This window comes from Triplophysa dalaica, chromosome 3 (genome assembly GCF_015846415.1).
Source record: "Triplophysa dalaica isolate WHDGS20190420 chromosome 3, ASM1584641v1, whole genome shotgun sequence".
NCBI classification, from domain to species: Eukaryota; Metazoa; Chordata; class Actinopteri; order Cypriniformes; family Nemacheilidae; genus Triplophysa; species Triplophysa dalaica.
The window spans coordinates 1,243,643-1,261,645 of record NC_079544.1 but is presented as its reverse complement, the minus strand read 5'-3'; the positions used below and the strand labels follow the sequence as shown (position 1 = coordinate 1,261,645).

Genomic DNA, 18,003 nt, shown 5'->3' with positions numbered 1-18,003 from the left:
AAGTTGCAATGGTAGTGCTACCAGTGTATCCAAGAGTAAAATGCCTTCTGAAAGAAAAAGAAAGTGTAGGGCGGGGCTTGATATTGGCTTTGTTTGATTGAATTGTTGAAACTTGGACAGTCCTGTATAGTTCTGCACTAGGACTGACGCATTTACAAATAAACACCAAACATTCATTGTTTTACACTTTAAAATGTAAGATGAATTAAGATTTATCATCTCATACTTGAATTGAACCATTAAAGAAAAGAGACTCTGCGATAAATGTGTGATTTATTGTAATTTATTCCACATGGCAACAGGGATTGAAATATGTTACAACACAAAAAGGACCGATGATGCTGTTGATGAACTGACGGTCTACTCGTCTCTCCACCAGCCTGGACCGTAAGCAACAGCACCTGTTGAATTATGAAGTTGCAGTGTTGTTCACATTGCTATTGCATTAGCATTTAAACTACAAGCCATGGATTTCAAAATAAAATATTATCAACTGTGCAGCTTTTTAGAGAGCTCTCTCAATGGCGAACATCCTCCTCGTCTTCGAGATCGTCCTCCTCATATTCTCCGATCTCATCAACGGTAGCGTCTTGATACTGCTGGTACTCGGAGACCAGGTCGTTCATGTTGCTCTCGGCTTCTGTGAACTCCATCTCATCCATTCCCTCTCCGGTGTACCAGTGCAGGAAAGCCTTGCGTCTGAACATGGCGGTGAACTGCTCGGAGATCCTACGGAACAGCTCCTGAATGGCCGTGCTGTTGCCGATGAACGTGGCCGACATTTTGAGACCACGGGGTGGGATGTCGCAAACTGCCGTCTTGACGTTGTTGGGGATCCATTCCACGAAGTAGCTGCTGTTCTTGTTCTGAACGCTGAGCATCTGCTCGTCCACCTCTTTCATGGACATACGTCCACGGAAGATGGCTGCCACAGTGAGGTAGCGGCCGTGGCGTGGGTCGCAGGCCGCCATCATGTTCTTGGCGTCGAACATCTGCTGTGTCAGCTCCGGGACGGAGAGGGCGCGATACTGCTGGCTTCCGCGGCTTGTCAGTGGGGCGAAGCCAGGCATGAAGAAGTGGAGGCGAGGGAAGGGCACCATGTTGACGGCCAGCTTGCGGAGGTCGGCGTTCAGTTGACCCGGGAATCGCAGGCAGGTGGTGACCCCGCTCATGGTCACAGAGACGAGGTGGTTCAGGTCGCCGTAAGTAGGAGTGGTGAGTTTGAGCGTGCGGAAGCAGATGTCATAGAGCGCTTCATTGTCGATGCAGAACGTCTCGTCTGTGTTTTCCACCAGTTGATGCACGGATAGCGTAGCGTTGTAAGGCTCCACTACCGTGTCGGACACCTTTGGTGAAGGCATGACGCTGAAGGTGTTCATGATGCGATCGGGGTACTCCTCTCGGATCTTGCTAATGAGTAGGGTACCCATGCCCGACCCGGTGCCTCCGCCCAGGGAGTGTGTGAGCTGGAAGCCCTGCAGGCAGTCGCAGTTTTCCGACTCTTTGCGTACAACATCCAACACAGAGTCCACCAGCTCTGCTCCTTCTGTGTAGTGGCCTTTAGCCCAGTTGTTCCCAGCGCCGCTTTGACCTGAAAGAAAGTCCCAGTTTTACACACATACGCGGCTTCGTAAAACAACACAAAATATTGTCATTTACTCGCCTTCGTGTTGATCCAAGACAGTCTTCTGTGCAACACAAAAGTATTAAGCTGAATGTCTACAGTAATCGTTGGATTATAGTACAAGAGCTGTTTGGTGCTTCGAAGATCAAATTTTTGTGATTTGGTCTCGATTTCCATTTTTTTCATTGAAAGGGCACTAAAGACATTCTTTAAAATATTTCCTTTTGTGTTCCATGGAAGAAAGTCGGCTTAAATTTGGCAGAAGTGTCAATGCAAACATTTGTAAATCTAAAATGAGTGTAAAAGCCTTACTAATCCACGTTTTCAAATGACAAAGGTGTACAGAATTAATGTTAGTCTATATAGCGTATGGGATTCATAAACACACCAAAAACAAAATTATCTGGCCTGAAGATTTGTCCAAATGGGCCCGAGCGCACGGAGTCCATGGTGCCAGGCTCCAGATCCACCAGGATTGCACGGGGGACATATTTACCTCCTGTGAAACAAAATGGGGCGAGTGTTACAAATTCACGTTGCATTCAGATAAAGCTGTGAATAAAAATGCTTTCAACACTTGCAAAATGTCATAAATGAATTTTTAGTATGCGTGTCTCCTGTCATTCGTTTCCCCACAGCCAGAGATCTTTTTGTCAAATAAATGCTGACCATCTTAAAAAGTGCAGGATCATCCGTTACGATGACGACAGCAGCACATCTGGACTCTTACTGAACGATTGCAGTTGTTATTAAATCCCCGTTTCTCTTTATCTCATCGTCAGCAGTTCAGGTTAATAACGGATGATTGAACGTTCTTGTCTAAATCGCACGACAGAAGAATGTGACTACTGCCGGTCAAACGGCGGACGGATAAATGTGCAGTGATTACCATTTCAGTCTCCGAGTATCACCCAAATGAAATCAATAATGTATAAGCAGAGGGTCAGACTGGCGTTTTAAGGGCGGCCAATAGCTGACAGCTGCAGAATTAGGTCTGTTGTCAGGGGAGTAGAGCCGGCAGAACCGCAAAGCACAACTACTGATGAGGTAATCCGACTGCATTCAGCGCACACACACCTTATAAACACACATCTGATCACAAACCGACCGACATGAAAATGCTGTTGCACAGGTAGTGATACCGTTGCTTACCAGAGGCCTCATTGTAATATACGTTTATCCTCTCCAGCTGCAGATCACTGTCACCTTGATAACTGCCGGTGGGGTCAATGCCGTGTTCATCGCTTATCACCTCCCAAAACTGAAACAGATGAATGTAATGTGAAGAAGTGCTGCAATGTAAACGCCTGTGCTATTCACATTGTGTTGAAACAGGTGCATTGATTCTAGCCCCCGTCCCGTCCCGCCCCCACCCAACATTACATAAAGAAGAAATCTGCATACAGTACATTTAATAAAAAACACTTTAGGTATAAAAACGACTAAAAGTTCAATTTCACAAAAACGTAACAAAGAAAAGCAATCTCACAGTTTTAATCAAAGCAAAACATGTGGAAATAATCAAACCGTGAGAGACAAATACAGCGAATAAAACACATTTTTAAGGTTATTGCGGTTTTAAAGGCCTGAAACACTGTGATAAGTGCAATGGCGCATTGATGAATTCAGCACAATACCCCAAACAGCCACTGCAGACCTTCACCACACCCACACACGACGCTTGTGCCACATAAAACACACACTTCTCTCTTCACACTCTCTTCACACTCTCTCTCTTCACACAAGCTTACTTTTCTATTAAATCCTTTTCATTATTAGGCCTGTCGTTTGTTTTTAGTAGAAATGCGCAACACGGCGTCAAATTCTTACCTTGGCACCGATCTGGTTACCGCACTGTCCGGCCTGAATGTGAACAATTTCCCTCATTGTGCTGTAATGACAAAAGCTTCCCGATGTGTGACTGCAGCTTCTTCAGCTTCTGCTCCGTCTGTCAGCGTGATGACAACACTCAGCGGTTTATGGAGCTTGTGGATGTCTTCTGACTCCCCGTCAGCCAATGAGAAGCGGCGGGTTTGATGCAGTGATGGTGCAGCGTCACGTGACCTCCCGTCACTCCCACTAACGCCATGATGAGTTCCATACGGATGAATCAGCATTTCCATAACACGAAACTGTAAAGGTGAGCCGCTCTTGTCACAGTATTACATGATATTATTATTTATAATTCAGTTTACGCATAATTTTGTTTCTTTCCCCGCGCAAAAGATATCTGTGCGTTTTTAAATCCTGCCACTCCGGTCCGGCAGAGGTCAGTGTTCACTCGTGTATAGACACGAGATACGTCGTCTCTTCGTACACAGGTTTAGAATCATTTAAATCTTATAAGCACGTTTATCGTGTATTTAAATGAATTCTGACGTTGGATTAATATCTGAATTGTGCAGTTATTATTTTCTCAGTGGACATGACGCAGATAATCACGCAAAATCTCTCACACGCACGCACGCACGCGCACGCTCATTTTAAGACAGTCAAAGCAGACGTTTTTAAGTTCTGCTGAGGTTTTCGACTAAGTAATGAATACTCATTTTTAAAGAAGTCAGAAAATAGGTCGACACACAAGAGGTTGTTGGCACACTCCTCCCTTACAGAATAATCATAGACTATATGGAAATATATGTAAAACACACGTGCTTGCTAAAAACCTTCTTGAAAGGGACATTTCAGCCAAAAATAAAACTCTGTCATTGTTTGCTCACCCTCTTGTCAATTGAAATGTTGTTAACAGCCCACATTCACTTGCATTGGTTGTGTGTTCATGCAATAGAAGTGAAAGGGTCCAGTGCTGTTCGGTCAACAGCTTGTAAGGGTTAATGCTATGTTACTATATGGAAAAATACAGTTTTGATTGTATGACATGTTGACATGTGCATCAGTTGCCCTTGTAAAAGCGGTATCACGCTCAGTCGTGCTGTTTTGGCCTGTATGCACCTTATGCACTTGCGTGTTGTTGACATGTCAGCATGTTGACTCTACAGTGGCCCTAAACGGATAAACTACTCTACAGAACACGTTTCGTGAATGCATTATCTTCTCCGGCAAAGATGCAAAAGCGTGACGACATCTTAATCCTCTCTCAGCCTCCGTAGTGCTTTGGATGGGAGGGGTGGAGTGAGCAGTTCATAACCTCACAACAACAATCTTTCTTTTTAATATTAATTTTAAATCTGTTTAAATTGTGCCACACATTGGACAACTTCGGTTGAATTAAATAGTGATACATAAAAAACGGCTATAATGAATGTTATCATTCGTTGTAGATGTACTGCAATGTTTGTAAACGATTTAAGGTTAAAAACGCTGTATTTTCCACATACCGTGCATGTTTGTATCTCCTCTCTGAAATTTTTTACAAAGCTCATGGCTCTGAAAAGCGAGGTGTTCTCTGATTCGCCAGTTAACCAGTGCGTAGTGATTGGTGGAATACTGCAAGCGTGTGATGGAAATGCCTCTGACCATATTTGGAGCATCAGGTTCCTCTTCAATCCCCCTTACTTGTGTATAGATTTGAGTGGTCTTAGTCAAATCAGACCACCAACTGATGTAGATTTGTGGGGGTGTGGTTCCATGAGGTGTTTCAGGCAGGTCTGGGTGAGCATTCACTTTTAGACAGAATGCATCTTTTGTTCCCACACTTCATTTTTGCAATTTATGTGTTTAATTTATGTATGGGCGACTTATCACACACCAAAGACAGAAAAACACGTGTTCGCGCCATATGGCCCCTTTAACATGAGTTGATGCACAATTCACTGACATGATGTATTGATTTTAATTAAGTTTAAGAAGAATGAAATCAGCGTAGCGGTCCCTACCCACTCCGATTGTCGTATGACATCATATCGTCATTGTAAATAAATGCATTAGCAGTGCTCAGATTCATTCCATTGGCAGTTGAAATGAGGACAATAACTCCCATGATTCCACTCTCCTTAACATAACCACACCAGTGATTTTGTTTAGTGACCTCTAGCAGCCAAAATAACATATTGTGCACCTTTAACTTATCAATTATTACAGTAAAAACAGTGGCCTAGAGGCAGTTTAGACGAGTTGAAAACGGAAAACTTATGCGTTGTAGCCGTTCGTTTAGACAGGAACTACGTTTTGGGGAACTGAAAACGCATAAGTTCGAAAGCTGGTCTCAAAAGTGCAACTTTTTGAAAACGCTGCCATTTCGTTTCCATGTAAACTGCAAGACGGACCTTTCTGAAAATGATGACGTCACGTGCTGTGAGCTCTCGCTGTTCAACTATCTATTAATGATTTCCCAACAAAATGTGGATTTTCTGCACCAATAAGAGCAGCTGAGACACACTGTTTACAATCCCCAGACTTTAAACAGACATTTATGTCGACCAAAGCACTATTATTAAAAAACACGTTTCCTTATAACTGTTCATGTCAGTGTGTGTGTGCAAAGACGTGTCCTGTTTCTTTACACAAAAGCATCGCCATCCACTGGCCTGGCGTGCATACTACATCGTTTTTATCCATTTTCCTGGATCTGTGTAAACGCAGACTGTTTTGATATCGCTCTCATGTGTACGTGAAACTTTTCAAAAACCCAAAGGAAAAACTATTCTGTTTTTCATCATGACTCAGCTTCAGTTCTTGTGCATTGTATTTGATCAGCCGAAAGACAAAAGACAAATGACATTTACACATTCATCAGTAATCAATAAATAGATTTTATTCCATAAAGTATATTACGACACATACGGGTTTATATACAAGAGCATTATTCATGTTAAAAAATGTAGATGAAACCCAAACAACTAGTCTTTTACATTCACTCTCGTGCCAGTACTCTTTGAGCATTCATTCTGACCTGAATACTCATGTTAAATACCCTTTTCAAGTACATGAGGTATACTCAGTCACAAACCACGTGCATTTGAAATAGTTTGTGTTGGACAACTAACATGACATGTCCTGCTCGCTCCAAAACTGATCCGACCATTGGCTGCGGAAAAGCTAAGCAGTACCAAATTTGGCATTACCACAGTTATTATAACCAAGAGGCCACTATACTTTACAGTATTTACATACATAAAATATGTATATATCTTTGAAGTATGTAAATATGATGTGGTTCAGGTAAAAGAGGAGCTATTGTGTGGCCAGCAGTAAAACACTAAACACTGTTCCCTCCCACTGCAAACAGCCATCCATGGCATGCAAAAATCACACTCGCCCAGCATTCTTGTAATGCCATATACCAAAAAATATTGTGCTTATTAGGATGACTTGACGAGAAAATCTAGTATGGATGTGTTGGCGGTGATACTGAGACTTATGTAATGAATGTTGGCTATAGAAGGGTCCTTACATCATTGCTGTCTCACACTTAATCTGAACAGGTTCTACATAGTTCAGGGCACCATGCAGGAAAGAATGTTGTTTGATGTAATATGACATTCATAAGCTCTTGTTGTCTAGTGTAATGTCAAGTTATGAGCCGAGACTTCAACATGGTGGATGTAGAGAATGGACTGATTTAAAATGTTTGCTCTATAGGGTAGAGAAGGGAAACATACAATGCTTCTGGTCACACGAGTTTCATAATGTGGATCCTCGTCTTCAGAAACACTTGAGACAAGAAATCAGATCATTTAAACATGTTTATACTGTAGTTAGCAACCTGAATAACAACACATGGCTGAAGCATCTGAAGGTAACTGTTGCGCTCTCTGCGGTTATTTACTGCCTAAGCAACACAAGAGCATAGTCTGTTTCTTGACTGAGCTTTCTTTACAAACTCTAGTCTTGTTTTTGATATCATTACAGGTATGAACCGACTAATTTGGACTATAAACTGTCCATTCAATTGAATGACAAGTTTTCAGAATTTTTCAAACTAATGTCATTCTTGGAGACTCTAATAGGCAATACACAACCAAAAGCATGCCAAACCAGTCATCTGTGTACGCGACTCTTATGAGATTTAGGATTCCTCTAAGGAGTCCCTTTGACCTGAAAACTTGTAAAGCAATGACTCACGTCTACGTATCAAATGTAACAAGTCATTCTCAATACTTTTGTGGAAATAAATAGATTAAGGCCGTGATGATTTTGATAAAACAGACGATTCCTCTGTCCTTGGAATAATCTTGGTTAAGAACCTTCTCTTAAACATGTTACATGCTCTGTTGCAATAATACATTTTCAATAATCAATTAGTATTGCCAGAGGTAAAATATATTAAGATAAAATGATTAAAATATTCATAACCATTGGACAAAATCGTACATTTGTTGGCTATCGAGTGCAGGTAAACATTCTTATTGCCATATTTTATAATGCATTTTCTTTTGATTTTGCAATGTTCAAAACCTGCTTTCATCAAACTTAGAAGAAACCTGCTGCTAAAAAGATGTTAGTGGTACAATTACATTGAGCACCTTGTGGTCAAAGTCAACCATTTTTGGCCAATTAAAACTATGAGTACTTGTTAAGTGTGAATGTCTAAAAACAACAATGGAAAACAACAACAAAAAGGTTAACCCCACAACAACAACAACAGAAGAGTCAAATATTATAAATATGTTATTGCTGCGGGTAAACCGTCCCACAAATAAAATGACAACTACCACCTTCTCAAATCGATATTTGTTCTCTGTTCACTTTTTTACAAATGTTGTTTTAGACATTCACATGCTTTGTTGTCATTGTGAAAGATAAAGTGCCACATACATTCACACGGATTTGCTAACAAAGGCCCAAAGTAACGGGCGCACACTAATTAATAGTGACAAAATAACATTTTCTTTTTCCTTTTTTTATGTAAAGCTCCACATCAGTACCACAACAGCATAAATTACAAAATTTCACCAAAGTTTTCACATTCACAATTAATCTGTTTCATACACTTGATTTAGCATGTTGTGGGTCACTTACAAAATAGTCCTATGCCTGTATTTTCTATATTCCTTAAAATTACTTTATCCCCACCAGAATCTGGTGATTAGCTTTATAAAAACATGTAGAGTACGTTTAACACGGAAGAGTTAATATGATTCCTAATTTTGAAAAGGTTTTAGCCTTTCATGGCACACCGTTCAGCATCAAATGTACAATGTTTGGCTACTGAGTAAGTCCCTTTAGGCATATACTGTATCTCCTTATCTTTAGTGAAGGGATTTTTCTTGACAAACCTTTTATCGTGTATTTTCAAGTAGCCATATTACTGGACTTCACAGATGCTGTAAAAAAAAATACTCAGTGCTGTTCGTAACTGACTACCCTTGATGGATACTGTTAAGAGTTGCTGCCAAGTTTATAGACTTGATAGCAGTCAGACTGTTGTTGATTCCAGTGTTACTCCAGTGAAAACTTGTCTGTGGTAGTCCTAGTGTTTTTAATAATAGAAGCTCAATGATAACACATGATAACACTGCCCAAAAAGCAAATACCGGCATCGCTGGACACCAAGTCACGGATGCTTTGAGTGTTGACCTGCTTATGGTTCATCCCTTTCGTCAAATAATTGTATACCTTCACCTTTTCTTGCTTTTCCTTTGTCATGGCTCCTGGAAAGCATAGGGTACTTTGACACTTGAAATGACCAGAACGAGTCCTCCAAATGATGAGAACTGCTTCTTCAAATAAGGCTGCCTACGGCCTTAATGAATCTGTCTGTCATGAAGATGACACTTCATTGGCAGTATTGCTGGTTTCTGTGGTAGTCAAGTCCAAAGCAGAAGGTACACCTGAGTCAATCGGTGAGGAAGTGGTTAAGTCCATAATCATCGGGATACCAGAATCTGTAACAGAGTCTGTGCTTATAGCATGAGCTGTGCTCGAGTCTGCTGTGGCAAGGAGAGATGCACCATCATTTATGGTCGCTGAAGACTCGAGGACAGCTGGTGAAGAAGGGCCAGATTCTAAGGAGTCCATCGCAGAGGGAGCAACTGAGAGTAGTATTGGAATACCAGAATCTATAGGTGAGGAGAGTGATTCAGCTGGGATGTGGTGAACTTGATTTGACGGGTCAGACTGGGAATCTAATGATAGTTCTGTTGGGGGAGACGGTGGAATTTCATTGACTAGATGAACAGGAGAGTCTGATGAGGAAGGTTGTGTGGGCAATTGACCAGTGGACAGGGGTAATGCATCGGTCACGTTTGTGTTGCAGAGAGGAATGATGTCGTTTATCGGGGTATCCGAAGAGTCCACTGCAAGTTGGACGTTAGAATCACTGACCAAAGAAGGCAATGGAGAGTCAAGAAGCAGACCTGAAGAGTCCATCTCAGCTTGGAAGTTGCTGTCATTGGCAACTGGCACAGGAGTTTGCGCAATAGGAGGAATACCTACATCTAGAAATGCCGGAGGTAGAACCTCAGTCGATGAGGATAAGACGTTAGCAGTCGAAGCAGTTGGGGTCAGGGACTCTAAGACTGGGTCGGTGATCAAAGGAGTGTCCACAGTAGAAGAAGGCAAAACATCTAAGATAACATCAGGGGGGGATTCCATTTTAGATGCCCGAACAGAACTAATAATAATTGGGGTAGATGTGTTTGGAATACAGCCGAGGAGAGGGTCCTTCACAGATGGAGCAGAGGACACAAGCGTGATGACAGATGTGGGATACTCGTCAATGGTTTGCCTTATTTCATCTTGCTCTTGGGTAGAAGCCAATTTCTTCATTCTTATGAATTGTAACGGACCAGGCGCTTCATGGAGTGTTGGGAGGTCGACGGCTGATGAGGCAGTAGAATCCATAGTGGAAATAGCAGTTGCAGCTGCTTCATGAAGAGGCGTGTCTCCAACCCTCGTGTACTCGCGGCTCTCAGACTTGATCAGCAGAGAACGTTGCTCCCCTGGCTTGCGTGTTGGCAGAAGCGGCTGTCGTGCATAACTTTCACCATCAGCCAACGTTTCTGGTAGCGGACGATTTTGAGTCTCTGGCAGCAGCAGGATGCAGATGATGCAGATAAGAGTGCAGCAGGCGAAAATGACATGATGTAGGAAATAGCCTTTCTGGTTGTGAAGCTCCATGATGGGTGCTGTCAACATGCCGAAACCAGCACTGGCCAGGACCAGACCTAGACCACCACCCCTGTTGAGCAAACAAGAGATACAAGGTTAGCGATGAAAAGCAACCATTTAGAACACTTGCCTAAACAAGTCAATTTACCCATGAGCAGGAAACATAACCACGTATTCCTTCAAAACCAAGCACTTGGAATCGACACAAAAGATCAGGAATCATGCTGTGCAGTTTGGGTTTTACAGATTTTGCAGGTACATCTGAATTACTTTTGCTATTTAAGATCCCACCATCAGAATGTGACCCAATCTGTTGGGGGACATGTATGTCCTTATGACGACAGAAGCAAAAGCCCTATTCGGAGAGGAGTAGTTTTACATGGGAAGGTGGGTAAAATTATTTTACAAAAGGACGTCTGTAATATTAATGGCCAATTCGCACGGGAATAAAAATCTAAGGAAAACTACCAGAAGTGGGAGGGTATTCGATTTACGCATCACCACCATCCCATGACGTTGCTTTATGATATCTTGTGCACAAAAGTATATCTAAGTAAGAGAGGTATATAAGTCAAGCAACCGGTTGTGAGAATGAATCCCGATGCTGTACATTACCCCATTTATTACACAGCTACTTACATCATAAGTAAGTTATTAAATATTCATTTGAAACATTTTACTACCTCATTTGTAACAAATGCTAACTTGCCAAAGGGAAAACCTCATAATTAATAAGAATAATTAACAATAATCAAAAGTAATGATTACTTTACCCCTTCTCTCTATATAAAACAAACCCCGTGCCAATATGGCTTAAGAATCCCTGTACTTGAAGAATTTTAACCAATCTCTAAGCCTGATTGTTGTTTTTTAAATATATATATATTTTTATCAATCTTCCATGTTTCATTACTCACCTAATAACAGTAGGGGTAATTTCAGCACAGAAGAAGATGCTGAGGTTGCTGACAGCGTGGGAGGAGAACATGCCAATGATGGAGAAAGCCACTGAAAAATTGGACTTCAGCGTATCAGAGGTATCTGTGGCACAAGAATCACAATCATTTGTCAAGTCAAGGAATAGATATGCATTACATATACATGAACAAACATGATCTACAAACAACATTTTTTTTTCAAGTTGATTACTTCTGTTCAGGCAAACACAAGGTTAAATACAATTTTGTTGTTTCCTTTACTAAGACTTACAGTCTGTCTACTTGTGTTTGACTTGCTCAAAATTGATGTACACCTCCAGCTTCAAAGCTTTTAATCCCAAAGAGTGTTTTCTCCCTATTCACGTGCAAGTGTTTTTGTTTTGTTTTGTCTATCACTCAGCCGCTGTATATCAAGCTGAGCACAGACCGTCAACAGATTGTTGTTGATTTAAAGTTTTTCCTGCACATACGGTTCACTTTCAAGTTAGAAAAATGGACCTTGGCTTCACATTATCCTCAAGTACTTTGCTATTTTTTGGATAAGGGGCTTCAGGAATTTTCTTTGGATCTTCGCGATGTATTTCTGGCATTCATTCTTTTTGCAAACAAAAGTTTCCATGTGTGATCACAAACCGTATAAAGAGCAAATTCATTTTGGTTCAGCTGGTTGAGTCATGCAACAGGCAAGACCAAACACTGCCTTTAAACCCACAGATGTCATCACAGGAATCTTGTGGAAGCAAATGGCATGCATTGATGGAATTTGTTGAAACAAGTTTGCATACACAATCATCTGTATCATTTTTTACATTTTGTAAATGATCTTATAGTGGAATGACAGACTTGCAATATCAGGATGTTTTCAACTGACCGTTATGCAGTCATTCTTACAAGGACCTCTTGAATGAGAGGTTTATATAGTCCAATAGATGCACGTGACTTTATTTGGAAGCGTTTGATGCAAAGATTGGGTAAATGATTTTATTGGTGGTGTTTCCTAAGACAAGCATCAATATGACCACCCGCTATTTTTTCCTGTCTGAAGACCATCGCAAGCTTCAAGAAAACCATTCACACAGTGTTTCAACTTTCTGCTTTTAACATTTGCTCTTATACTCGGCAGCATTTGTGCTAGAAACATGAAGGATACTTTGCAGCTTGCTTGCGTGTCTCGATCTAAATAGAATTCATGTTGCCGTTTTTTTTCTCTATCAAATGCACCGTTTGGGTTTGGAAGACATTTATTAACCCACTGGAGTCATTTTTATTACTTTAATGATAGATTATTTTTGATGCTCTGCCATTTTCAGCCAAAAATATGAAATAGCATGATGGCATTTTAATATAAAATGATTCATTTTTTGTTCTGGGATAGGATTTGGGCGAGTAATTTATTTTCATATTTGGGTGAAGAGCTGCATTAGACGAGTTTTTATTAGTGAATATAAAAACTAAAAAATCCTAGATACTTATGTTGCCCTTACATTACCGGTATAAAGGTTTGGGGACATTTGCTCACTTATGTGTTCATGTTTTTTAGGCAAGGTAATATTAACATACACGTATATTACATATTTGATCTTTTTTGTCGTCACCCTTTGACTAGAATTTGCAGAAATGTGTCTTTTGTCATTTTCTCAAGCAGATTTAAACAATATTAAAACAGTTCCCATCTATTATGTGCATTTGACTGCTCTTTTTCATTTATCAGTCAAAGTCATCCATTCAATAAACATTTTTTATTTAAATGAAATGTTAGTTCTGTCACGTCAATGACATGTATGTTTGCAAAATTATATTTTTGTCTACTAAACTAATATCAGACATTTAAGCTACACCTTCAGATAATAGTTTTTTTAATAATGAGAAACATTTTACTAAAGTATCCCAAACTTTTTGACCAGTACACAACCTTAATCACAAATACCAGTTGCTGACTGCCCCTCAAATCCTAACTAGAACTGGTAACTTCTAAGAGACCCAAAGCCATTTAACACAGGAGTAAATAAGACGGTCAGTAGTGAAAAATATAAAGAAATACAGACAGTTAATGGCTTGAAATGATGTTATTGTCAGCAAGCTGGTCCATTCTCTATTCTCACTGACCATTAAGTACTTGAAAGTGGCGTCATCAAACATGTGCATTCACAACTGAGGTCTTCTGAAGCATGTGAAGGCACTATTAGATTATAGAAGGGATCCCTAAGCCCTGGGCTCTTTTGCTTAGCATCCCACTTACATACTCTCTATATTTATTTAATGTAAATCTGTAATCTAATAATGTTTTGTCCATAAAGGCAAAAAAACCACTGTTTTAAGTGAGCGCTCATGTTCACACCCAATGCAGAACGTTGGTGAACCCATCAGTAAGATCATTGTTATTCCAGCAGGCCTACGGCCCGAGGAAACGACATGAACTCTTCAACTGACTGCAGTCTTTGTTCTCGGCACTGACAGCAGGATGGATTCCTGCCTCTGTGAACACTAGAGAGAACGCAGCCAAGCCTTGAGTGAGGAAAGAAGGGCAAACGCAAGCTGAGACAGGCAGGAAGACCACAGCTGGCCCTCCTGGGGTCACTTTCATTTCAATCGCTTGACATTCCAATGAGAAAGAGAAGTCTTTTAAATGAAGCTGTAAGACGATGGGATTCTGCTGTCTTTCAATAGGAATGAACCTTTGACTGGGATTTACCCTTTGTTTTGTGTTTGGTGTACTCCCTTAACTCGTTAAGCTTCGTCTTGAGCGGGCACGTTGTTACACGTGTCAAATAATCATTCTGCCTCCGCTGAAACCGACTAAGGAACAATATACAGCCAAGCAGAATGTATACAATACATACATTAAAACTATGTGGTGCAGGATTTTAATGCAGTTTCAGATACAAGCCACCCACAGAATGTCGTGTTGCATGTTGCTTGAGATATTCAGCGAGAGCTCCCGATCTGAAGCACTAAAAGAGACCGAGACCGTTTGTGTAAAAGTCTCATCAATATGCAAATGAGGAGTGACATGATAATAAAACTACCAGGCGCAGGCAGGTTTAGTTATTCAGCGCCTGATTCAGCTGGCTGCAAAAATGCTTGCTAGCGACCAACAGCACGATGACTCTGTGACCTCAAGTGATTTCATTATTATCAGGGTGAAAGCACCTCTAGCACTAAACGATTTATTGTTCGCCGTTCTGGCGGGTCAGCATTAATAGCCCCAACAACTTAACTCCCCGCTGAGATAATGCCCTGTCGACTCAAAGACAACTTCCTATGTGCTTTCAATTACAGCTGGCAATGGCCGAGGTGGATTCTCGTGGCCTTGATGGGACGACCAATGAGCTTCTTCTTATACTTGAACTGACAGGACATCCTCGACTCTTAAGGCCGAGACACAACATGCCGAAGGTCGGACGTCTGGCAATGTCAGATGGTTTGTAAGCGTCTGTTGACCTTAGTTTTGTTGGTGTGTTCTGCAGTGTCACCGCTAGTCAGATGCCTTCAGCTGTTTTTTTTACCAATTCTGCCTGTCGAATCGCAGACTGTTTGTCAGAATGTTCTCAGAGCGTCATCGCTATTGATTGTTGACTGTTGTCTGTCTGGTGCGTTCAAGTACAGCTTTTTTTGCCCGTACGCAGGTGATGGGTGGAGACATCACGGTCAGGTTTCCTAAGCGCTAGTCCTTTGATTAAAGACCGGGACACACCAATCTGACACCTAACAAACCCCCGGGAAACAAATGCAGAGTAAAGTCCTAATGAATACGGTAAGGAATACCATTTTTGGGTCCAAAGCCGTAATTTCTTTTCAAGTGAAACTACCATCTCAATAGCTGTTTCTTCACATCACATATTTAAGCTAATATTTAATAAACACTACACTACAGGCTCATGGTATCCCCAAGACGAACATTTTAACGGTTTATGTAAAAGGATTACACTAGCATTGTATGTTGTTTGCCTTTGGCATCTGATAGAGCGGTTGGACCCGAAAGTGGTTGCCTGTGACGTCAGACTTAACAAACTGTTTCCTCCAGATATCATTTATGCAAATCGCGACAGGCAATACGAGAGGAAAGTGAAAGTCAAATGGCGTTTAGTTTGGCAGGGGCAGCCTTTGTTTCATGTTGGCTAATGGCTTTTCATCAAGAGCTGGAATGTAAATGGGAGTACAGACAGTAAAGCTCATGACAATTGAGATGAACAATCTACTTTCAACCAATAACAAAACTCTTCAACAGCGCTCTATATGAAAGCTCTTTATCATTTGTGGTTTAGTAGCATTGCGTTTGGCTTAATGTATAATATTTCTTTGACTATCCATTTATTTAATTTCTGGTATTGTCGATGCTTATAATAACAGCTTCTGTATTACAGTACGCCTACAGATTAACCCTGGATAAAAGTGAGTTACACGGTAATAAAGAGGCGATTGTAGGAAAATTGTTAATACTTTACCCATATTCAGTGGAACACTGTACTTTTCCAACACTTCATTCATCATGGACGAAGCACATGGGGGGAAAAAAACAACAAAAATATACAAATGTGACACTAGACAGCCATATCAGTATAAAACATTGTTTCTTCCACGGTAAAGCTGTACTACTACTGAATACACTGGGTTATAATAGAAATATAATGCAAATGGTTTTGTTACCTGTAAATTAATTTACTGACAATAAATCATCAACATGACTTTCTATTATGTTTTCCAACATTGATGCAACAATGAACATGCAGTGCGATGTGCTGTGCCAGGTGTAAGTTAATTGCTTTTTTAATCAATTTTTGAATCTGAACGTAGTATAAGAGTCATCAATGGTCTGAATCATGAACTAAATATCTCTCAAAATGTTTGCTACGGATGCAGAAACACAGAAAATTGCTAAAAAAATCTATGAAGGACGAAAATTTCAGAGGAATGTGTAAATATGATTGACACAATGTAAGGTTGTATTTATTTTTTTAACATGCGGAAAAGTCAGACGCAAATTTCGGACTCAATGTACTTTACAGACGATTATTTGGTAGTATGTATTAGCTATATTATCTAATATCATTAATAGGCAACTTACGAACAATCTGATACACGCACTATAAATATAACAGTGGAATTACAAACTTACAGTCAATTACTTTCTGTTGATTTATAGTACTTTTTGGAGGGCGGAAATGCACTAATACCATTCATTCTACGTATCCAATGTACTACGATTTTCATTGTAACTATCTGTATCGATATGTGTTTACTATAAAACGGCTTTACAACAATGAAAAACTGTGAAAAGCGCCAAAGAAATAAAACTGACTTCCAATAAACACATTAGCAGACATAAATGAGCAAGTGTTTCAGTCTGTGTGTGCAGCATTATTGTGTGTCAAGCATTCACTCACAGTTGAGCAAGCCAAGCTGAAGAAGAGACGCCAGCGCCGTGATGATCATGAACATGAGGAGTCCTCCACGCCGACCCATCACGCTCACGGCAGGGCACAGCGCCACGCAGGACGCCACGGCTATGCCCGCCATTGTGTAGTAGTCAGTGTAGAAGTTATGAAACATAGTGATTGTCTCCATGTTTGGGTCCACCATACTGCGTGCAAAGCAGTGGTGAATCCCGTAACCTGCAAGTCTGAGAAAATAATGAAGAGCTTATTTTTGTTCAAACCAACCAAACAACTTTAACAAATAAAAAGCCTAGTGCTCAATAAAAAGAAATTTACGAGTTGATGCAGAGTACCACGATGTTCTTCCAGAGGTTCCTCGTGCCAACCATTTTTACGATGCACGTCCTCTTGGAGTGCTTTGGCAGGGCTCTGTTTAGCTCTGAAATGACGAGATGTAAGGAAACTATTCAATCAAAGCTCTGTTCCAAGCCCTTATAAACTTCAGTGTTGTCTACAGTCTACTTAAGATGGTCCCTTGTCCTGTCCCATTCAAACAAAGAGGGATTTTATCAGGGGAGGTCACCAACTCGTTCTATTGTTGGTCACTGGTAGCATTTGTAATCCAGGACCTCACACATCATACTAATGTGTACAAGAGACTCGATAACAATATTTAGTTTTGACGTTAGCAAATTGCAAAGCTAAAAACGTCATACAAACACATAATAACAATATTGATTTATACCAAAGGCTGTCAAGCTTATCACGTCCAAATTGTTTATTACGGACAAAATTTTGGTGGCAGTGTGTTAATGCGATTGACACAACGTGAGGATGTTTTAATTTATTTAAAGTGCAAACATTTCTGATGCAAATTTTGGACTCAATGTGCAATGGCCTTAACGCTTTAAAAATACCTTTTTTTCTGTCATCATTGTCTAGCGTTACATTAGGTAATCACAATGTTATTCATATAAAGGCCTTTAAACTATAATGTTATTAATCAAAGAACAAAAGAAAAATAAATCAATGTGCTTTTGTAGCTTTAATGATT

The 18,003-nt window shown here is 40.5% G+C and overlaps 2 protein-coding genes across 2 annotated transcripts in view; both read right to left on the bottom strand.

Annotated features, from left to right (window-relative positions):
- Window positions 1-267: 267 nt before the first annotated feature.
- Window positions 268-3,637, bottom strand: tubb2 (tubulin, beta 2A class IIa). The gene is made up of 4 exons (XM_056742593.1): window positions 3,455-3,637; window positions 2,777-2,885; window positions 2,013-2,123; window positions 268-1,591 (listed from the first exon to the last, which is right to left on the bottom strand). The coding sequence occupies exons 1-4, from the start codon at window positions 3,509-3,511 to the stop codon at window positions 519-521; spliced, it is 1,350 nt and encodes a 449-aa protein (XP_056598571.1). The 5' UTR covers window positions 3,512-3,637; the 3' UTR covers window positions 268-518.
- A 2,679-nt stretch (window positions 3,638-6,316) lies between these two features.
- The window catches only part of slc22a23 (solute carrier family 22 member 23), a 43,941-nt gene continuing 32,254 nt past the window's right edge, over window positions 6,317-18,003 (bottom strand). Inside the window, 5 exon segments of the mRNA XM_056742555.1 lie at window positions 6,317-10,706; window positions 11,554-11,677; window positions 16,020-16,052; window positions 16,959-17,194; window positions 17,286-17,388. Coding sequence (XP_056598533.1) covers window positions 9,287-10,706; window positions 11,554-11,677; window positions 16,020-16,052; window positions 16,959-17,194; window positions 17,286-17,388 — 1,916 coding nt within the window. The 3' untranslated portion in view covers window positions 6,317-9,286.